General features: G+C 42.1%; 1 protein-coding gene across 2 annotated transcripts; it reads left to right on the top strand.

Moving 5' to 3' along the window:
* The first annotated feature begins 209 nt into the window (after window positions 1–209).
* Window positions 210–19513, top strand: LOC309702572 (uncharacterized protein). 2 transcript variants are annotated; one of them, XM_082527165.1, is made up of 12 exons: window positions 210–295; window positions 1803–1895; window positions 2008–2157; window positions 2264–2377; window positions 8350–8428; window positions 8829–9057; window positions 9199–10969; window positions 11041–11214; window positions 13285–13458; window positions 13622–13777; window positions 18463–18509; window positions 18658–19513. In XM_082527165.1, the coding sequence occupies exons 2-12, from the start codon at window positions 1807–1809 to the stop codon at window positions 19269–19271; spliced, it is 3597 nt and encodes a 1198-aa protein (XP_082383291.1). In that variant the 5' UTR covers window positions 210–295; window positions 1803–1806; the 3' UTR covers window positions 19272–19513. The 2 variants fall into 2 exon arrangements, with proteins under 2 accessions (XP_082383291.1, XP_082383292.1); XM_082527166.1 differs by having other exon boundaries at window positions 241–295; window positions 1806–1895.
* The last annotated feature ends 4247 nt before the right edge of the window (window positions 19514–23760 follow it).

Here is a 23760-nt window from a genome sequence, read left to right as displayed (position 1 = left end):
TGAGAGTAACACTGAAAGTCTTGCTGCTCCTCCACAAAATGAACTTCAGATTAAAGACACAGCTCAGCTAAACACAACTCAAACTAATCTACACTATTTTTCTTTATTACGCAGCGTTTTTATAACTATTTCCAGATGTTTCTAAAGATGAAAACAGAATTAAACTCCAGCCTGATGCGTTTCTGAGGTTCCTGACTCTGACCGTCCCTCAAACGCCTCTCTGATCGTTTCCTTCCGTCGCTTTTACTTTCGCTTTCGTGAATGTTGTGGCGCAGTTGATCGTCTCGAAGTTAAGGTAACGTTAGCAGTCTGTACTGTTTTCCTGGCTGACATCAGCTGTGTGCAGCTTAGTTTCAGCATAAATCTGCTTCGTTTTATGTGAGATCAGAGTCTGGGAACGAGACAGAAACAGTTGATGATCAGCAGCTGAACTCGATGTTACTGTGGATCCACTGACTGATGTCTGTAGGCAGCTTCTCCTGCCTCCATCAGTCTGTTACGGAAGCCCGTTTCCGCCACAAAAAAGGATCCCTTCTCGAAATGTCGAGTTAGTTCTGCCAATCAGTAATCCAGCTACAATGCGCACTCAAACCCGCATCGCAACAAACCGGCGCTTTCGAGAGTACGTTAGCTGATATTAACGCCATGTGATTCAGCTAATAACAGAAGGATTTCATCATTTGTGAAGCCACACAGACAATAATCAGCGACTTGTGCATTTATGACTGGCTGTAATTCTGGTATCTTAGCTGTAGCATTTGTAGCTGAGGGCTTCAGCTTCCGGGTAACAAGGAAATTACGTCATTCACGTAAATTACTGATTGACAGCACTAACTCTTAATTTTGAGTTCGTTTTTTCAAAATTCCAAGTTAATAAGTCGAAATTACGATAAAATAAGTCGAAATTTCGAGTTCTGGATCCTTCTTTTTTTTAGTGACGCAAACGGGCTTCCAGTGTGTGGATGTTGTTTAACTGCTGACAGTGAGACAGGCTGTCCTAAGAGTCGCTGCCAACACTTCATCTATAAAATGCATTTCTCTGCTCGTTCGCTATAGTCTGCTGTCGTATTTGTATGCAGGTTATTTTCAGTTTAACTGGTGATGTTCATTCGTGTATTGTAGGTGAATGCGTTGATGATTGATCATAAATGAGTAAACTGGCCGTTTTTGCTCAATAATTCCTGTTTCATGTTCAAACCGTCAGACAGAAACTCTGCGTTTGTTTTTATGTTCTTCAGCCTGTTGTTCTTGAGGTCATCTGTGATGCGTTCAATGACCCTCCACATGCTCTGAGGCTCATTTGAAGAGAAACAGAACTTCATCTTTAGAGCATAAGTGGGTTTTTGCCCTCTTTATGCCCGCGGTCAGGCTCTGTTTATTGTAGTATAACACTCATAGGACACAGTGACCCGCTGCACACACACTGCACACACACTGCACACAATGACAGCTGCAGAGTTTGTGTCTGATGTATTAAGTATGAAACACTGTTGAGCTAAAATCTGGTCAGAATGAATCCAGGTGCAGGTGTGTCAGTTTAGGACCACTGGACTAACATCCAAGTGCTCACAATATAAAGTGTATTCTGTAGTAACATCCTGGTGTTGCAGCAACAGTCCCACATGGAAACGTCAACACTCAAACTCAAAATCTCTTTTTGTCAACAATAAAATGACAGCAGACCAATTTGATCAAAGTTGGTAAAAAGCTTCAGAAATTAGTAAAATATTAAAAAGTGTCTGGATGCTCAATCATCCAGTAAATCCCCAAAGAGTTGATTCTGTTCATCTGGATGTTTTCAGCAGCATGGATCAGTGTGAGGACAGAGAGGAGGGAGCCCCTCCCTCTAAAAGCACTCTGTGTGGGGAACATGAGAGCCAGACCAAAGCTCAGAGGTGAGATGACCATCTCTAACTGTCCATGACTCTTCTCCATGTCACAGCTCAGCACTCACATCACTGCTCCATCATTATTCACACTCATACCTCTGTGTGTGTTGTTTTAAAGCCCAGAGCTGTGGGGCGTACCAGGCTCAGCTGGACATAACCCTGAAACTAATCCAGAGCCTGGACCTGAACCCAGCTGTGTTTCCTTAAAGAGCAACGTGTCGAAGGGTGTTGGTGTAAACTTTAACAAAAGACTGTTATGTGACAAAGAGTAAGTACATTATTTTTATGAGATTGTTCATCATGTCTTTAATTTAATATTTCCAGTTTTTCCTTCCTGTCTCATGAAGCTGTGACATTTATTGTTTTTCTTTTAGGATCAATAAGAGGCCAGAATCTCCTGGACCTGAACCCAGCTGTGTTTCCTTAAAGAGCAACGAGTCGAAGGAAATTGTTGTAAACTTTAAAGGCTGTTCTTCTGCTGCTGAGAGGTAATGTGTGTCTAGATGTTGTTCCTGACTCTGTATTTTTGAATAAATCCTCATGTTTAATATCAGCTCAGCTCTTTTTCACACATTTCTATGTTCATATGTGAAGCGGTGTGTTTTGGAGTGTTTCCACAAACACAGCAGTCAGAGTGGAAAGAGTGGATGTTGTAGGAGGTAGGGCTGGGCCATATCATCAATAATACCGGTATAATGTTGGGCAACGACAAGAAAATGAAATATTGCGATAGAATATGGGTAAAACACGCATGCGCAGTGCCTTTCTTTACATACGCACATGGTGGCAACAGAGAATGAGACGGACGAAAGCGGATCGTTGAATGAAACGGATGAACCAGAACTGGTTTGTAAAAATGCTGCAACTTCACTGGTGTGGAACTGGTTTAGCTTTCGTCCGTCAGATGCACAACAAAGCACTATTTTTGGTAGAGCATGCTAGCGGGCCGTCGTTATTACCTTGTTTTTTGGAAAATACGGCGCACTTAAAATCAATCCTTTGATTTTTCTAAAAATCGACAGAGCCCCTTATAATCCCGTGTGGCTTATGTTTGAATTCTGGTTATGTTTACTGACCTTGAAATGATTTTATGTACACAGCATTTGAAAATCTGTCAAATATTTTAGTACGACTTTGCTAAGCTACGAACCCGCACCATTTGATCTATTGTTGGAGCATTACGGCTATCACAGGCAGGAGCCTCGTGGAGTGATACGTACTGTGGTTCAACATAATATTACCGTATTGTGTGTGTATAACCTTTTTTTAAGTTTTGTGGATATTATACATGGTTATGCTGAGGACATGTCGGCCAGTTTCCACTGGGATTGCCTTTTGGTTAAACTGTCAGCAAAGAATTTGCATTTGCACTGTTAATGTTTTATATAACTTTAATGCAAAAAACAGCTGCTTGTTTAAGTGAAAATACTTTGATGTTTTTTTTGCACTAATAATAATAATAATAAAATGTCTAGTGTCAATTATATCATCAGTTATATCGTTATAGCATATTTTCAAATCTATATCGTGATATTTTTGGCCATATCGCCCTGCTCTAGTAGCCGGTGTTTGTGTAGTGAAGAGGCTGAGTGTCTGTAGGACTCCAGCTGCTCCAGCAGGTGTCTCCTTTGTGCTTTGCTTCAAACACAGTGTAGGGAGGAGCTTCCACTCAGGTGTTTCAGGTGTTGCTGGATGGAGGAGGACAAATAGTTTTTCCCTTCAGTGACACTTCAGCAGCTCAATGTTCTGGGAGATGTTTGTCTTTATGAAGGTTTATGGATTCTTGTTCTTACTTTGGTTAAACTGAGCAATACATTTTCCATCTAACATTTAAAGTAAATTTCCAGGTGAATAAAAGATCTGCAGCTGCAGCCTCTGTGATGTTTCACAGTCTGAAAGTAACAAATTCAACCAGAGTTCAAACAAAGGCTTAATATACGTGTGTGTTTGATATAATGGCAACAAGTACAAACAGGTGTTCTTACAGGTCTTAATCACAGAGGTCTGATAAGTCTGGTGACTTTCACACTCAGCAATTTTGCTGCCTTTTATTTTATATTGGCCTTTTTAAAGCCCTTCAAAGTCTCCCACATTCATACAGAGCTTTTAACACCAAACTCCTTTACAGTCCTTCTCCTCTCACACACGATCACACGACTGATTTGTCTGCAGCAGCTGTGTTACTGCTAGTATTTTATTATGTGTGTAATCTCCTCATATTGTTCCTGTGGTTTAGTTTGACTTCCTTCTGCAAACTCAGCTGCTCTGTTGCTGATACACGTCTCCATGAATATGATTGATCAGATGCTGCCAACACCATGTGTTTCATGTGAGCGCTCAGCTGAAACCCTGGGTTGACTTATCGAGTTAATATCAAGCTTCACGTGACTGTGAATGCTAAAGTGAATCCAGATAAAGGAAAGAGACCCTGCTAATGTTGGACTCACTTCTTAGTGTAGATCCCAGGAGGAAGTTCAACATAGCCATTCTTTGTGCTAGCTCGACCAAACCTGAGACCACAGTGCAGGATAATGATCATCATCTGTCTCTGTCAAGGACATTTAAACTCCACAAATAACAAACATAATTATATTTGATCATTAAAATATGTTTTCACTTAAAAAAGCATGAGCACACTGGTGGATTACAGAAACATGAAAACTCGTTAACAGTAAAGTTAATTTAGGCGTAAACAAAGTGTCAAACATACTTAAGTAGAAGGACTGATGTTTGTGTTAAAATACCCTCTTAAAGCTGAAATACTGATTCAGCTTCTTTACTCAAGTAAAGGTAAAAGAGTACAGGCTCTGAAATGTACTCACAGTATTAAAGTAAAAACTCCATCTTTGAAGGAAATTTCTGCCAGTTTTTGTGCAAAGTTACCTGAATTTCTACCTCCAACATTAATATGAGAAAATTATCTGAACTTTTATTCTAATGAATTTAATCAGCTTGAACATTTTGTAGCACAAAAGTAGAAAAAACTCAAAGGGAATAAAAAAATAGCTCCGTTTGCTGTTGCCTGCATTGTAGATGGGCGGCTTTGCCTCAACACCTAAACAGGAAAATGAGTTTAGTCAAGTATTAAAGTGGGATTGAAGAGGTGAGGAAACCAGAGATCAGGTGTTGTGGTGCAGCATGGTCACAAGAATCATTTAGAAATGGGTCGAAATATTTTCTCTTCTAGATTTTTTGCACAGTCTGATGTGCTGCTGCTCTGAGGTTTACTGCTCTCTGTGTGCTTAGAAAACTGTGAGGTACAAGTAGATTTGACACAAGTTATAATGGCTGATTTCCATATAACGGTGGAATACAGGGACTTAATCGTTAAGTTAGAAGAAAGTTTGAAGCCTAATCTTGAAAGTAGAGATAGTGTCTGTCTCCTGAATCCAAACTGGAAGCTGGTTCCACAGAAGAGGGGCCTGAAAACTGAAGGCTCTGCCTCCCATTCTACTTTTAAATACTCTAGGAACAACAAGTAGGCCTGCAGAGCGAGAGCGAAGTGCTCTAATAGGGTGATATGGTACTATAAGGTCATTAAGATAAGATGGGGCCTGATTATTTAAGACCTTGTATGTGAGGAGCAGGATTTTGAATTCTGGATTTAACAGGAAGCCAATGAAGGGAAGCCAAAACAGGAGAAATCTGCTCTCTCTTTCTAGTCCCTGTCAGGACTCTTGCTGCAGCATTTTGGATCAGCTGAAGGCTTTTCAGTGAGTTTTTAGGACATCCTGAAAATAATGAATTAAAGTCGTCCAGCCTGGAAGTAATAAATGCATGAACTAGTTTTTCAGCGTCACTCTGAGACAGGATATTTCTAACTTTAGAGATGTTGCACAAATGGAAGAACGCAGTCTTACATATTTGTTTAATATGTGCATTGAAGGACATGTCCTGGTCAAAGATGACTCCAAGGTTCCTCACAGTGTAACTGGAGGCCAAGGTAATGCCATCCAGGGTAAGAATCTGGTTAGAGACCATATTTCTAAGGTTTTCAGGGCCGAGTACAATAACCTCAGTTTGATCTGAATTAAGAAGCAGAAAGTTAGCGGCCATCCAGGTCTTTATGTCTTTAAGACATTCCTGCAGTTTAACTCATTGGTGTGTGTTATCTGGCTTCATGGACAGATAGAGCTGGGTGTGCTATGTCTTCTGATGATGCTGCCTTGGTGATTTTAACATCCATGTCTGCTGTGACTCTAAACTTCTGGTCAAGGACTTTTTAAATATTATTGACTCTCTTAACTTGACCCAGTGGGTTACTGGTCCCACGCATGAAAAAGGTCACACACTAGACTTGGAGCTTTCCCACAGGCTGGATGTGTGCGTCACTGAAATATCTGAGTTGTGCATCTCCGATCATCTTCCTGTGTTGGTCACTGTAACGCTGCGCCGCTCGGTAGATAAGCCATGAGCCTCAGCGTGTAAAAAGCGAGCGCTTAATGCTCTAACAGCGCCGCTTTTTCTGCTGCCTTTATGGACTCTGGAATAATGAACTCCAGCTGTTAAAGTGTTGAGGACCTTTCGGACTTTCTTCATTCTACCTGCACTGATATTTTGGACTCTATTGCTCCGTTCAGGACTCTGCGCGCTCAGCATTTATCAGAGCTGTGGTTGAATGAACATACGCGCTCCCTTAGGCGTGACTGTAGACGCGCTGACAGGAGATGGAAAAAGGACAGATTGTATGTTCCTCTACAGATTTTAAGGACTTTCTGTCTTTCTGCTCACCAAGAAGCTGTAAAAACTGCAGACACAGTTTGTCTTAAACTTAGTGTCAGTAAACAGTCACAGGCCTCAGGTATTTTTTAATGTCCTCAATCGCTTTCTTCGTTCACGTGATAATGTCAGAGTCATTTCTTCACCAAGTATTTGTGATGATTTTTTAGCATTTTTAACATCAAGCTTCTATCTATTAGGGCTCTTGTCTCGCCGACTGCTGCCTCAGATCCGAGTCTTTCTCCTGTGTGCTCAGCTGTCTTAGAGCAGTTTGATCCCGTCTCCCTTAATGACTTGACTGCGGTAGTTTGTAACCTAAGATCATCACACTGCCCCTCTGATTGTCTCCCCCCAAACTACTCTTTCAAGGATTGTCAGGTTGGAGATCGGCCTATAATTAGCTAAGACAGCTGGGTCTAGGGATGCTTTTTAAGTAAAGGTTTAACTACAGCCAGCTAGGGATGGGTACCGCTTAGATTTGAAAACCTGCTAAATCAGAACCAGTTGCTGATGACGGCTTTTTTCTTTTACATTAATCACGTATAATCTTAACTCAAAGTGAACATAGACTTGATTGAAGTAACTCAGATCAGCCAATTCAAAATGCTAATTCAATCAACTCTGAGTTCATGGCTAGACTCAGTTTGTTGGCCCTGCACCTTAAAACTATTCCCTGTTTGTCCCTCATGTTTTTTGGATATTGTTTTCACATCTTATGTCACGGCTAGCGGGGCGAGCCATGTTGAATTTAATAAAGGACCCAAGATGCCGACACTGCTGTGAAGTGAGTGAGCTTTATTGAAACGGTGAAGTGCAGTGGAGATGGCCTGTGCAGAAGCTAAGATAACCTCTACTGAAAAAACTACAAAACTAACCTGAAACCTTAAACGGAGACACGGGGAGACAACACAGACGAACCAGCAACAAGCAGGAGAAAACAAAGGGCTCATATACACAAAAGAGCCATCAGGGAATGAGAAAAGGGAGACACAGCAGGATTCATTGGACATAACCAGACAAGGGGAAGCAAAAGTAGACACACTAACGTAGGACATGGCACTGTCAAAATAAAACAGGAAGTGAACACAGAGACACAATACTAACACAGTACAGAGGGAACACAGAAACCAAAACCTCAGAACTAGAAAATCTTAATCAGAATGAAATTGTAACAAAAGACAATAACAATCAAAACAAAACCACTGAGTCCACAGACTCGGGACATACATCGGCTCAAACTGTGGTCATAAATATTTTGCACTTGTAAATCAGACTGTGTAGTTGTGAACTGAGTTTTGTAACATTGTGAAACAAAATATCTGGAAAGTTTATGTTTTTGCGTTCATTGATTTGTGTGTGTAAAAATGTAAAAAATATAATAAATGTAAGAAACATTAGAACTACTTTTGCTGACACAAAGTTTGGCGAGCACTGCAAGTTGTCCCTTTAAACCAGTCACTGATATAAAGAGAGCACCTTGTTCCAGGGCATCTGAGCATGGAGGGAAAGCTTTATGCAGGAGATGGTAAGAGCTGTTGGGACTAAAGAAACTGAGCAGAAAACTACAGACATCTGGAAACTGAGTTGTTAATTCTCAGTGGGATCAGCAGGACTAGCAAAGCTCCACCATGACAGTCATCTGATTGACTGAACCCATCCAAACATCACTTCATGGACCTTTAGCTTGTGTCTGTGTGTGGACAGACATAACATGAGCTAATTATACATTACTCCTCCACAGAGTGGACCAGCAGAGAGCAGAGGTTTCCACTGGTCAGTCTGCACAGCAGCATCAAACACACCTGGACTCTGTGGTTATGGTTTGTAGTACTACGTTTACATTTGTTCTTTTCAGTCACCTCTATGCTGCACTTTGTGGACCAGAGGATTGTCAGTGTGTCCAACATAAGTCAGAGTTTGGGCTCCATGATTTCAGTCAGATTGGGGTGACTGTAGCTCAGGAGGTGAGCAGGTCAGCTACTAGTCAGAAGGTTTGTGAATCAAACCCTGGCTGGCAAATGTACTGGGTAACGTACTAAACCCAAGCTGCCCTCTGATGCATCCATCAGAGTGTGAAAGAAAGTATTTAAGCATAGAACAATGTGCTTGGTTGAATGAGGCATGTTGTATAAAATGCTTTGTGTGCACAGAGTATCAAAGAGAGCTATATAAGAACCAGTCCATTTACCACTGGGTAATTCATATAGTCTTCTTTTCCAGCGGCTGGAGGACAACATCACCATGTTTGTGAAGAACGAGCTGAAGAAGATCCAGAAGCTTCTGAGTCCAGATCACCCAGAAACTTTAAAGAGCCAGATGGAGGATGAGGAGATGTTTGAAGGAGAGGATGAAGATGAAAGAAAGAGCTGCAGAGAAGCATTTCTGAAGATCACACTCCACTTCTTGAGGAGACTTAAGCAGCATGAGATGGCTGACCATCTGCAGAGCAGTAAGAGAATTTCTCTAAAGACTGAATATTGATCTTTCCTAATGGCTCAAGAAATGGACCAATAGACATTCATCCTTTCAGGGTACTGAAAGGCTGTGATATGTATTATATAATATTTGTTTCTGAATTTCTTATTTTCAGAAATATTTGCTCCACTCTGTAAACGAGAACTTAAAGCCCAACTGAAGAAGAAGTTCCAGTGTGTGTTTGAGGGCATCGCTAAAGCAGGAAGCCCAACCCTCCTGAATCAGATCTACACAGAGCTCTACATCACAGAGGGAGGGACTGCAGAGGTCAATGAGGAACATGAGGTCAGACAGATTGAAACAGCATCCAGGAAACCAGACAGACCAGAAACAACCATCAGACAAGAAGACATCTTTAAAGCCTCACCTGGAAGAGATGAACCAATCAGAACAGTGCTGACAAAGGGAGTGGCTGGCATTGGGAAAACAGTCTTAACACAGAAATACAGCCTGGACTGGGCTGAAGACAAAGCCAACCAGGACATCCAGTTCATATTTCCATTCACTTTCAGAGAGCTGAATGTGCTGAAAGAGGAAAAGTTCAGCTTGGTGGAACTTGTTCATCACTTCTTTAATCAAACTAACGAATCAGGAATCTGCAGGCTTGAAGACTTCCAGGTTGTGTTCATACTTGATGGTCTGGATGAGTGTCGACTTAATTTGGACTTCAAGAAAACTAAAATCCTGACTGAAACCAGAAAGTCCACCTCATTGGATGAGCTGCTGACAAACCTCATCAGAGGGAACCTGCTCCCTTCTGCTCGCCTTTGGATAACAACACGACCTGCAGCAGCCAATCAGATCCCTCCTCAGTGTGTCGACATGGTGACAGAGGTCAGAGGGTTCACTGACCCACAGAAGGAGGAGTACTTCAGGAAGAGATTCAGAGATGAGGAGCAGGCCAGCAGGATCATCTCCCACATCAAGAAAGCTCGAAGCCTCCACATCATGTGCCACATCCCAGTCTTCTGCTGGATCACTGCTACAGTTCTGGAGGATGTGCTGGAAACCAGAGAGGGAGGAGAGCTGCCCAAGACCCTGACTGAGATGTACATCCACTTCCTGGTGGTTCAGGCCAAAGTGAAGAAGGTCAAATATGATGGAGGAGCTGAGACAGATCCACACTGGAGTCCAGAGAGCAGGAAGATGATTGAGTCTCTGGGAAAACTGGCTTTTGATCAGCTGCAGAAAGGAAACCTGATCTTCTATGAATCAGACCTGACAGAGTGTGGCATCGATATCAGAGCAGCCTCAGTGTACTCAGGAGTGTTCACACAGATCTTTAAAGAGGAGAGAGGACTGTACCAGGACAAGGTGTTCTGCTTTGTTCATCTCAGTGTTCAGGAGTTTCTGGCTGCTCTTCATGTCCACCTGACCTTCATCAACTCTGGACTCAATCAGCTGGAAAAACAACAAACAAGCTCTGAGACAGAGAAATACTTCTACCAGTGTGCTGTGAACAAGGCCTTACAGAGCCCCAATGGACACCTGGACTTGTTCCTTCGTTTTCTCTTGGGTCTGAAGACTAATCAAACTCGTTTGCAAGGCCTGATGACACAGACAGGAAGTAGCTCAAAGACCAATCAAGAAGCAGTTCAGTACATCAAAGAGAAGCTCAGTGAGAATCTGTCTGCAGAGAAAAGCATCAATCTGTTTCACTGTCTGAATGAACTGAATGATCGTTCTCTACTGGAGGAGATCCAACAGTCCCTGAGTTCAGGACGTCTCTCCACAGATAAACTGTCTCCTGCTCAGTGGTCAGCTCTGGTCTTCATCTTACTGTCATCAGAAAAAGATCTGGACGTGTTTGACCTGAAGAAATACTCTGCTTCAGAGGAGGCTCTTCTGAGGCTGCTGCCAGTGGTCAAAGTCTCTAAAAAAGCTCTGTAAGTTATAAAGTTTTTATTATTTAATTTATTGTAACTTTATTTATGATGATTTATATCTTTTTTTTTAGGCTGAATGGCTGTAACCTGTCAGAGAGAGCATGTGAAGCTCTGTCCTCCTCTCTTCAACTAGAAGACTGTGAGCTCAGAGCTCTAGATCTGAGTAACAACAACCTCCAGGACTCAGGTTTGTCAACACTGTTTTCTGGACTGAAGACTGGAAACTGGAAACTGGAAACACTCAGGTCAGATACTGTTGTTTGTGATTTGACTTGAAATTTGCAACTTAAACACTACATTTATTTTTATACTGACATATCCTTACTTTTATATCTCTTTCAAAGGAGTGCAAGAAGTTGAGAAAGAGTCAGAAATGAACAGATAAATAACCGCAGGGCAGGATAGATAAACTGCAACAGTGGGGTTTGACAGAGATCTGGTTTGTTATTCAATTCTCAAAAGGAGGAACTTCAGGGAAAAAAACTACCAAGAAAAATTACTTGTGATTGGTTGGTAGATCTGTTATGGAAAAACCCACTGCCATCACCGTCTGTAATATAATCACTGTACCTTTATATACATGTGACTTGTATTAATGCTGCTGCCCTCTTGTGGCTAAAGTGTAATTATGTTCTTGTTATTAGGGAAAACATTAGAGAGTAACATGTCAAATGAGTCAGCACTTTGGCTTCAGCTTAAGAAATCCTCATTTTTATGTCATCAGTTATAGTTGCATGTATTCATTATCATAAGTTAACTATTTAATATTTATGTATTAAATTTATTTTGAGTAAAATAGCAATAATTTTAATGGATGTATTAAATAAATACATCACTAATGAATTAATTATTTCAGTAATTAATTTTTAAAAAGTACATAATTAAAGAAATATATTAATAATGAATTATCCATTTATTTCATTTAAAATGTTTCATTATGTATTTATGTGCAATTCAAATTAGTTAATTACATATTTAATCAATTATTGGTTTGTTTTCTATTTTAATTATTTTACTGACACATTTAATGAACCTAATCATCTCAGATGATTTCAGTGATGTCTGCCAGACCACGCAAGTGGTCGAGCTTGCATACCGCCGACAACGCGGCACACAACTTGTAAACCCCTGCTGACTATCACCTCTCGAGTTATTTATTTATGTTAGTTTCAACTGTTCCAGCAAAACGTAAGCACGTGTTACTGATAAAAAGTCCAATAGAAGCAAAGTCTAAAATGTGAAAACAAACACGAGGGACAAACAGGACCCTTTTCAAGGCACAGGTTCAACAAACTGAGTCTAGCCATAAACTAGAGTTGGCAGCTGTGAGTTTTCGGTTCATGACTTCAATGAAGTCTGACCATGGTTACTTTGAGTTAAGACTATGCATCTGAAACAAGCATTAAATTAAAACTAACATTAAAAAGACTGTTAAGGAGGAAAGAGAGCATTTTCACCACAGCATGTTCATGCTGTTTGTAGATAGTGGAGACTGCTGTTCAGCCTGCTCCAGAAATTATTAAACTGCTTTAAAAAATATTATTAAAATGTATTCTAAAATAAAGCCTGATTAAGATCTGATCTTTGTTGGGGGGGGGGGGGGGGGCTTGTTTCTAACAAGCCTTTTAAACTTAAGTTACTGCATTGCTGAAACACCAACATCTGCTTATTGAACAACAAAACAACCAAAAGTCCACACATCTGATTTTATTTTTATTTTAATAGACTTCCAAAAATGATACCAGATAACTGGCCTCAGAATATAATTGAATAAACATGTTTGAAAACGATAACCTAATCCTGTCTTGACAGGCTGAGCTCTTCAGTATCCACCAACAGCATCGTCATGCTGAGTCAGACGTTTCTGCTCCTGCTGGAAATACTCTTCCTCTTTCCACATTGTACCAAATGTTTTTAAATGTTAGTTTCAATTTAAAATTAAAGATTAAAAAAGTGTAACACATATAAACAGCAGATAATTAAGACAAGCGAATGGTTCAGTTCCACATGTGCTCCGCTGACACATTAAACTTCAGTAAAATTAATTAATTAAATTAATTTAATTTAATTAATTAATTTAATTGGGACTAAATCAATGATGTATGTATTTAATTTATTAAGTATTTTGAACTTAATCCATTAATGACATTTAATTAATTATTTAATGATGACTAATTGATTAATTATTGATGATTAATTAACCCTCCACATGATTTAACCTCTATAGAGATGATATTTTATCTAGATCATGTATTTTTCAAAGGTTCAGACCACAAAGTTTAACATTATTATTTTTCTCTTTATTGTCTGTTCAGATTGAGTGTCTGTAATCTCTCAGAGGGAAGCTGTGAAACTCTGTCTTCACTACTCAGCTCCCAGCCCTCTAGTTTGAGACAGCTTGACCTGAGTAACAATGACCTGAAGGACTCTGGAGTGAAAGTTTTGTCTTCTGGACTGAAAAGTCCATATTGTGAACTGGAAACACTCAGGTCAGCGTTCTTGAAATGTTCAGTAGATGAGGTTTAGAGGTTTACAATCTAAGGTTTAGATTGACTAATGGCTATTTTTAACTCCTGTTTCACTTTTGGCTGCAATTTCCTGTTTGCATTTAGCTATTTTTCTCTTCTCTAAGAGTATTTGTCATGTCTGCAGGCTGTCAGGCTGCCTGGTCACAGAGGAAGGTTGCAAGTCTCTGGTCTCAGCTTTTAGCTCCAGTTCTTCTCATCTGAAAGAGCTGGACCTGAGCTACAATAACCCAGGAGAGGCAGGAGTGAAGATGCTTGAGCAGCTAAGACTGGACACTCTGAGGTATGTAGATGGCCGTTACAGCCACAAACAGTGTTTGATAGATAAGGAAACTGGCTCTGTCTGATTACTTAACGCTGGAAACCAGTGTTATTTGAACAATCACACATATAGGAACATTTTTCCATTCTGGTCTAACATAAACAGTAGATGTTTGTATGGGGTCTCAAAGGACAAAATCTCTGTCAGCAACAACGGTGCAGCCTGTTCAAACTGATCTCTGGAAAGGAACTGACATTTTCACTCTCTTTATTTATTTTAAGTTTTATCTGTGTGCAGAGACCATGTCCAGGACATGTTTAACCTTGAAATTCAAAGTCAAATTATAATATAATTAGTGTTGTCAACATTAACGCTTCAACGCCGTGTAACCCCTCATCGGGCTGATCTGCATTAACTTGTTAATGAGAATTTGCCGTGTTGACGCCGTAATTACGGGTTAATGTTGACGGCACTAAATATAATATAAATCAATAATTCAAATCAGTCATTCATTGCTAACAGAAAACAAAGATTAAGAAACAAAGGGATGGAGCTGGTGGATTGGTGGTTGTGTGTTAGGCCCAGACCAGTGGGTGTTTTTGACTGTAAAGCCAATCTAGCAAGGACAACCACTGGTGCTGTTACCCTGCAGCCTGCACTGCAGGATATGTGCTGTGCCACTGAGACCACGTCCACACTAGCCCAGATGGATTTGAAAACGGTGTTTTCGTCTGAAAATGCTCTGCGTCCACACTATTGTTTTCAGTCGTTTTCACAAGGTTGTGTGTCCACATTGAAACGGCCGAAAAAAACGCTTATGTTGCAGTCCTGCTCATGCATGAAATGCAGGAAGATCCGGCCTGCCTCATTTCTGTCCGACGTCTATTCACTTTCCGGCTCGTTGAAACGTCGCCGCAAAATGAGGAAAAGCACTGAGTTTTTAAATGGACTAACAATGAGGTGGAGTTGTTGCTGCGAGTAACACAAAAGTACAAAGTTGCAAAAGCGAGTGAGAGTTACAGAGTTTAAAGAAAAGCTATCTGGAGCATGTGCAGACTGATATTAACCTTTAATAGGGGTGTCAAAAATGAGAGCAAACAACTGTTGTATAATGCCCTCCGCTATCTTTGTTTAATTGGTCACATGACTGCATCACATGACTAAAAAGGTGTCATTGTTTTCAAGTCTGCGTTTTTGCTGTCCACACTGCGAAGGGAAAGCACCGTTTTCAAATGTATGCATTTTCGAGAGCGTGTTCAAAACACAGCGTCTTCCTTGAGCGAAAACGCCTCCCTGGGAAAGTCTATGCCAGGGTGCTGGAGAGGAGAGTCCGACCGTTAGTCGAACCTCGGATACAGGAGGAACAATACGGTTTTCGTCCTAGTCCTGGAACACTGGACCAGTTCTTTATCCTCTCATGGATACTTTTTTTTTTTTTTTTTTTTTTTTTTTTTTTTTTAAAATGACATCAGAAACAGCAGTATGCGACATTACGTGATGGCAGAGCTTCAGTTCATCCTTTGTCATTTTTTTTTTTTTTTTTTTTTAATAAATAGGACAGGGGGAATGAATGAGAGAGAGAGGGGGAGAGAAAGAAAGAAAACCCAAGGGGAGAAGAGACGGTGAGAAGGGGGGGGAAGAGAGACAAAAAAAAAAAAAACTCCTGGGTCACCTGTATGGAGAAAAAACAAACAAACAAACAAACAAACAAACAAACAGAGGAGACAGCAAACAACAAAGAGCAACATAATAATAGAGAAAACAAAGCACCATCACAATAAACTAGCTAGTCATAGATATCAGTATTTACTAAGTAATAAACGATATTGTGCAGCACGCAAGATAGACAGCGCACAGTGTGCTTTGAGGCAGCAGCCAAGAAAGCTTTAGTCCGCGTCTGTGAATACCCATGTGTGCATACCTGTGTGGATCAGCATGCTTGCATTCCAAAGGTTTCTCCATGTAATGATCTGCTAGGGAGTGTGGGGGGGGCCACAGCCCCATCCTCCAGGGTGTGAAGCGGGTATGGAGGAGATCAAAACTCCAGACATCCAGAGGCCCCCAGAACACAAGAGACCATGGAAGACCAACAGAGGGGCAGCCGCGCCACTGTTCCAGTAAGAGCTGAGGAGAGTCCCAGATGAGGGCTCACTCAGCAGCCGCGGAGCAGAAGCCAGGGGGGGTTGCAGTGACGCGCCCGTGAGCTCCGCCGGCCCCCAGCTGCGCCTGAGTGACCGAGCCCTAGGCCGAGAGGCCGGGGGCACCCCACCTCCAAAGGGGCCCGAGCGAGCCCCAGGCCCCAGGCCCCGACAAGCGGCCGCCAAGGAGTGAGCCGGTGTGTACTCCTCTCATGGATACTTGAGGGTGCATGGGAGTTTGCCCAACCAGTCTACATGTGTTTTATGGACTTGGAGAAAGCATTCGACCGTGTCCCTTGGGGAGTCCTGTGAGGGGTGCTCCGGGAGTATGGGGTGTCTGGCCCATTGCTACGGGCCATTCAGTCCTTATACGACCGTTGCAAGAGCTCGGTCCGCATAGCCGGCAATAAGTCGGACTCGTTCCAGGTGGGTGATGGGCTCCGCCAGGGCTGCCCTTTGTCACCGATTATGTTTATAATTTTTATGGACAGAATTTCTAGGCGTAGCCAAGTGGTTTCACTTAGGTCAGGGGTCGGCTCCGGAGCCGCATGTGGCTCTTTAGTCCTTATAGTGCGGCTCCGGGAAAATACATTAGAAGTATTTAGCTGAAGTGTATTTTATTTATGTTAGTTCTTTTTTACCTTGTAGTTCTAAATTGGAAGATTATTGTGATATTGAAATATAAAAATAAAATTATATTCTATTATTTCTTCATCGCTCAAAATATCCGTCACACTCGTGGAAGCCGGTGTACCCGCCAAAACGCTGTGCATTTATCGAGACTTTCAGCCCCAGGTAGGCCAGTTATAGATCTTCGGATCCACATTATGTCAGCAGCTGTTCTCCACCATGAACTATGTTAAAACAAGCACCGCTCACGCCTCACGTCTCACAGCTTACAGTCCTGTAGAGATGAAAGTGACTTCGTACAGCCCCGATCTGCAGACACTGTGTGCAGAGGTTCAGGAGCAGAAGTCCCTTTGTAAACATATCACGGCAGACCCCACGATGTTTGCATGAACACGCTTTTCAGCATCTCTTTATTGACCACTTTTCACACATGGTTGCTGTACGCACACAGCCGGCTGTAGCTTTGCAGCTCAAAGTCCGACACACACCAACACAACAGCATAGAGAGCATAGACGTTAAGGTGGCGAGGCGTGATTGCGGGTGGAGTGCCCACTCCGGGTCAGGGTCGAGTTCCTGCCCCAACTGGAGGAGTTCAAGTATCTCGGGGTCTTGTTCATGAGCGATGGGAGAAGGGAGCAGGAGATCGACAGACGGATTGGTGCAGCGGCTGCAGCGATGAGGACGCTGCACCGGTCCGTCGTGGTGAAGAGAGAGCTGAGTGTAAAAGCGAAGCTCTCAATTTACCGGTCGACCTACGCCCCGACCCTCAGCTATGGCCTCGAGCTGTGGGTAGTGACCGAAAGAACGAGATCATGAATACAAGTGGTGGAAATGGGCTTCCTCTCGAAGGTGGCTGGCCTCTCCCTTAGAGATAGGGTGAGAAGTTTGGCCAGTTGAGGTGGTTCGGGCAACTGACAAGGATGCCTCCTGGGCGCCTCCTGAGCGAGGTTTTCCAGACATGTCTCACCGGGAGGAGGCCCCGGGGCAGACCCAGGACGCGCTGGAGAGACTATATCTCTCGGCTGGCCTGGGAACGCCTTGGTGTTCCCCCGGACAAGCTGGAGGAGGGAGAGAGGGAGGAGAGGAGGGAGGTCTGGGCTTCTCTGCTTGGGCTGCTGCCCCCGCGACCCAGCCCCGGATAAGCGGAAGAAAATGGATGGATGGATGGAAAACACCGTCTCAGTGTGGACGGGAGGCCAAAACGGAGAGAAAACAAGGCGTTTTCAAACTAAAACGTGTTAGTGTGGACGTAGCCGGAGAGCTCCAGAAAGAGCCTTCATGGTGGCCCTGCAGCCAACCAGCACTTCAGTCAAATGCTGTCAAAAGTGGTCCCAGAGACACTGTTAGCTGTAACCATCAATGACCAAGAATTGTGTCATTTAATTCAAGGTTTCCCTGTATTGTTGTTTAATATCATTTCTGAATAAATAAATCAAAATGACGAGCCTCAGACATCCCACTGTGGAGGCATCCTCGCCTGGACCAGTGGCTGCCCTTGTGAGACAGACTTTATGGTCACAAACACCCTAATCTGAGAATGAAGGCTCCTTTACATAGAAAGCAGTATGTGGTGTGATGACCGCTGCATTAGCTCAAAATATGTGATGCACTGGCTGCTGCCCTCTACCTGTACTGAATCAGTTTTTGTGGCCAGTCCCAGTCTTTACATTTAATATGCACCCACTCCCTGACAGCATGAATGTCACAGTGTGTTGGACCTTGACTGTGGCACATGTCAATGCTCCCTGGACATCGTGCTTAATAAAGGAGATTAAATGTGATGTGATTATGAGTTTTGCTCTTTTGAAGTTTAAACATTTATGTGTCAAAATGTTGGACTGTTCCTTTATCAGTGTGTAACAGTGTGTGTGTGAGAGCCATGTAATGTCCATGTGTGCATGCTGACTGTGCTGCTCTGACCCCCCTCCTCCTTTCAGGGTGGAGCCTGCTGGAGTCCGGTGGTTGAGACCAGGTCTGAGGAAGTGTAAGTGTGTTTTTAATGGGATTCATGAAAACAAAGCAGCACACATTCAACCATCTTCATCATGTCAGGAGTCATCATCAAAGTGTCAATCAATGAACAGATGATGGATCAATAACTGCAGCTGGATTGTGTTTGTTCTCTCCATCAGATTCCTGTCAACTCACAATCGACACAAACACAGTGCACAAATGGCTCCAACTGTCTGACAACAACAGGAAGGTGACACGTGTGTGGGAGGTTCAGTCATATCCTGATCATCCAGACAGATTTGATGTTCATCCTCAGCTGCTGTGTAGAGATGGTCTGACTGGTCGCTGTTACTGGGAGGTCGAGTGGACGAGGAGGGCTTGGATATCAGTGAGTTACAGAGGAATCAAAAGGAAAGGAAGGAGTGATGACTGTGTGTTTGGACGGAATGATCAGTCCTGGAGTCTGAGCTGTGATTATAATGGTCCTTGTTATGTCTGGCACAATAACAGACTAACATCCATCTCCTCCTCCTCCTCCTCCTCCTCCTCTGTCTCTAACAGAGCAGCAGTGTATGTGGACTGTCCTGCTGGCACTCTGTCCTTCTACAGAGTCTCCTCTGACACTCTGATCCACCTCCACACCTTCAACACCACATTCACTCAAACTCTTTATCCTGGGTTTGGGTTCTGGGCTCCATCGTATGGTTTTAGAGAAACTTATCTGCAGATGTCTCTAAGAAGAATTTTACTGGCTCCCTGGACTTTCCCTGGGTCAGTGACTCTGTGTAGTTAGTCTTACCTGTTAGAGAAACAGTTCAGTCTGTTCATGTCTGTGTCTTTCACTCAGAAACACATGATGAGATTCATGGATTCAGTCAGTTGATGTTTTAAACTAAATGATTCACAAATTATTATTCAGCACAAGTTTGGTGAGCAGCAGGGCTCATCCTGCTTTTTGTTTTTGTGCATTATAATGATGAAATAACTTTGTCATGTCTGTGGTGGCCTTTGGAGAATTAAACCATCCTGTAGAAACTAGATATAAATGTCATATTTTCCAACATTGATATTTTTCTGTGTTTCAGACGACAATGAAAAGATAAAGAACAGTCTGTAAATCATAAGTCATCAATTCAAATGATTATTAAAGCCACAAGAGAAGCTTCCTGTTATTTGTACCACTCACCTGGTCATGTGATCCAGCTGTGCAGCCAATCATAACTGACATCCCTTCCTACTTTGATGTTTCCATGGTGAATGGACTGATTCTTGTTTAACACGTTCATACTCTGATGGATGCATCGGAGAGGGTTAGTGTCTTGCTCAAGGACACTTTGCGTGCCAGCTGGAGCAGTCAGGGATTGAACCACCAACCTTCTGATCATTAGATGCCTTGCTCTGTCTCCTGAGCTACAGCCATCATCAAAGCTCTTTCTTAAATCCTCTCTGAGAGGAGCTCAAACACGAGGAAGAGACGAAAGTGAGGGAAGAGAGTGGACTCATTAGTAAAATGAAAAACAGCCAGCGTTGATGTTTAAGACAAGTGAGGTAACAGAAACACTATATATAGCAGCGGTCACCATGGCAACATCAATGTCGGTTGCTACGTTTTGTATTGATCCTGATCCTGTGAGCTTCATATCAGGATATGCTGTTGTTTGTATTTGTTTGCATTGTTACCATTTTTGTGTCTTTTTTAACAAACTACTTTTATCTTGCCGTCGTTTGTCAGAGAGTCAAACTACATTTGGTTCATCTTTCTACAATAAAAACATTTCTTCATCTTAATTATTGTATGTGCAGAGTTGTAGTTACTCACAGTGACCACTGGAGGCGTGTGATCCTGATAGTTTCCCTGGAACCGTCCAGTTCATCCACATGAATGAAGCTGTTGGTGATTAACGCTCATCTGTACAACTTTAACAACAATATCAAACATTTAATCGCTCTGCAAACAGCTTGTCTGATGTATAAACTGTGTCTTAAAGGATCAAAGTAAATGTCACATTGAAAGCAGATTTCACTGTAATGTCCTCTGTTTGAAATATTCCAAATATAATCTGGCTTGGTAATGATTTACTCATATATGTCCACGCAGACTAAAGCAGTAGGAGATGAGATGGAAAACAATTAGAAGAATCTTTACTCTTTAATGTCACAAATTCCTCTTTGTATGTAACATAACAACATACATGATACAGCTGCAGCAACTGAGGCGAGGAGAGAGGCAGCAACAAGAAAACTGGAAGAAGGAGACCAACAACACCACCTGTGGAAATCTTTCCCCAATCAAGCGTCATCATATCAGCATTTCATCAAAAGCACACATGCTCCGACCTGACAATGCAGAGCTGTGGCAAAATCATTGAAATCATTTATGAAACAAATGAGTGCATCAAAAATAAGAGTGGAGCTGCAATGAAAGAGAAGTGAACTTTCTTCAGTCAACACAAAGTTTTCCCTGACAGGTGACTTTAATTAAAGTGACTTTATCACCACACACACATTCAGAGGCAGTCTACAGGAGCAGAGCTGCAGCTATTCAGCAAATGTCTCCCTGCAATCCTCACTGCAACACCTACATGTGAAAATGAAACCACCTCTACTGTTCACACATGAAACGTCGTGTGAAGAACCAGTTTTCCTCAGATCTCTGTTTTAGTAACTCTGAAGTCTGAACTTTGGATTTTTGCATCCTGTTTGTACTGATAACTGTCAGTGGATGATTTTGATCCCAAAGAAATCTTTAACACACATGTAGTGATGGGACGTGTTACTGAAACAATGGTTAGGAAACAGAAATCGCCTGAGAATCTGCTCATGTTTAAGATTTCTTCTTTGCAAACATTTTCTATGGCTGTTCCCAGTATGACCAGTGATACAAAGCATGGGAAATGGGGATTAGTTCATTCAGACAAATACACTTTTTAAAATGTAAAAATAAAGAAATGAATCAATAAAATAAAAAGTCAAAGAAATAAAAAATAAGGGTCTGAGGCGTCTGTCTCACTGTATCCATGGCAACAATTTACTTTCTGTTTGAAATCAAAACATTTAAGATTCAAATTCAATCACAGATGTGTTCAATTAAATATTAAATGAAGCAGTGCAATGTTTTTATCACTATCCAAGTTTGAACTCTAAGTAGAAGATTTAAAAAAGCAACACACACACACACACACACACACTCACTCACTCACTCACTCACTCACTCACTCACTCACACACACACACACACACACACACACACACACTCACTCACTCACTCACACACACACACACACACACACTCACTCACTCACTCACTCACTCACTCACTCACTCACACACACACACACACACACACTCACTCACTCACTCACTCACTCACACACACACACACACACACACACTCACTCACTCACTCACTCACTCACTCACTCACACACACACACTCACTCACTCACTCACTCACTCACTCACTCACTCACACACACACACACACACACACTCACTCACTCACTCACTCACTCACACACACACACACACACACACACTCACTCACTCACTCACTCACTCACACACACACACACACACACACACTCACTCACTCACTCACTCACTCACACACACACACACACACACACACTCACTCACTCACTCACTCACTCACTCACTCACTCACTCACTCACACACACACACACACACACTCACTCACTCACTCACTCACTCACTCACTCACACACACACACACACACACACACACACACAGTATGCAGACATGATTTAGCTGATGATAATATAACGACTGCACAGACCCGTGGGATGATTCATGTCCTTTTTCTTTCTCTATGCAATGATGAACTTCTTGCTTCAGGACCTTCTTGATCAATTTGTTTTCTAATCCACAGTTTTCTACCTGATCTGTGTGTTTGAAGTAAAATGTGTTGCTTCAAATGTAAAAGTTAAACAGACAGAAAGCATCAACGTGGACTTCAATCAGTGTTTTGTGTTCATACAGGTCAGCTGTTGCACACAGAGGTCCTGGATTTACACTGTGCCCTGGTTCCTGTGTTTCTGTATGTAGTTTAGTCTAAAGTGGATCCTCCTCATGTACAGACTGAATTATCTGTTCAACAATCAGCATTTCTGATTCATGGATTTCATTTGTTTTTGCTAGTTTTGACTGAGATTTTAACATATCTGTGGTGGCATCTGTTCAGTGTTATGGAAGTTTTACAGCACTAATCTCACTTCACTGCTTTCTTCCATTTGTGCAACATCTCTAAAGTTAGAAATATCCTGTCTCAGAGTGACGCTGAAAAACTAGTTCATGCATTTATTACTTCCAGGCTGGACGACTGTAATTCATTATTATCAGGATGTCCAAAAAACTCACTGAAAAGCCTTCAGCGGATCCAAAATGCTGCAGCAAGAGTCCTGACAGGGACTAGAAAGAGAGAGCAGATTTCTCCTGTTTTGGCTTCCCTTCATTGGCTTCCTGTTAAATCCAGAATTAAATTCAAAATCCTGCTCCGCACATACAAGGTCTTAAATAATCAGGCCCCATCTTATCTTAATGACCTTGTAGTACCATATCACCCTATTAGAGCGCTCCGCTCTCGCTCTGCAGGCCTACTTGTTGTTCCTAGAGTATTTAAAAGTAGAATGGGAGGCAGAGCCTTCAGTTTTCAGGCCCCTCTTCTGTGGAACCAGCTTCCAGTTTGGATTCAGGAGACAGACACTATCTCTACTTTCAAGATTAGGCTTAAAACTTTCCTTTTTGCTAAAGCATATAGTTAGGGCTGGACCAGGTGACCCTGAATCCTCCCTTAGTTATGCTGCAATAGATGTAGGCTGCTGGGGGATTCCCATGATGCATTGAGTTTTTCCTTTCCAGTCAGCTTTCTCACTCACTATGTATTAATAGACCTCTCTGCATTGACTCATATCTGTTATTAACCTCTGTCTCTCTTCCACAGCATGTCTTTATCCTGTCTTCCTTCTCTCACCCCAACCGGTCGCAGCAGATGGCCCCGCCCCTTCCTGAGCCTGGTTCTGCTGGAGGTTTCTTCCTGTTAAAAGGGAGTTTTTCCTTCCCACTGTCGTCATAGTGCTGCTCATAGGGGGTCATATGATTGTAATTTTTTTTCTATGTATCTACTGTACAATATAAAGCGCCTTGAGGCGACTGCTGTTGTGATTTGGTGCTGTATAAATAAAATTGAATTTAATTGAATTGAAGAATTTTATAATGAACTATTTACAGGTGTATACAGACGGGTCGAAAGATCCCAAACCT

This window comes from Aulonocara stuartgranti, assembly GCF_965226115.1.
Source record: "Aulonocara stuartgranti genome assembly, chromosome: 3".
NCBI classification, from domain to species: domain Eukaryota; kingdom Metazoa; phylum Chordata; class Actinopteri; order Cichliformes; family Cichlidae; genus Aulonocara; species Aulonocara stuartgranti.
Note: the sequence above shows the minus strand (reverse complement) of the source record. Positions and strands in the feature narration are given on the sequence as shown.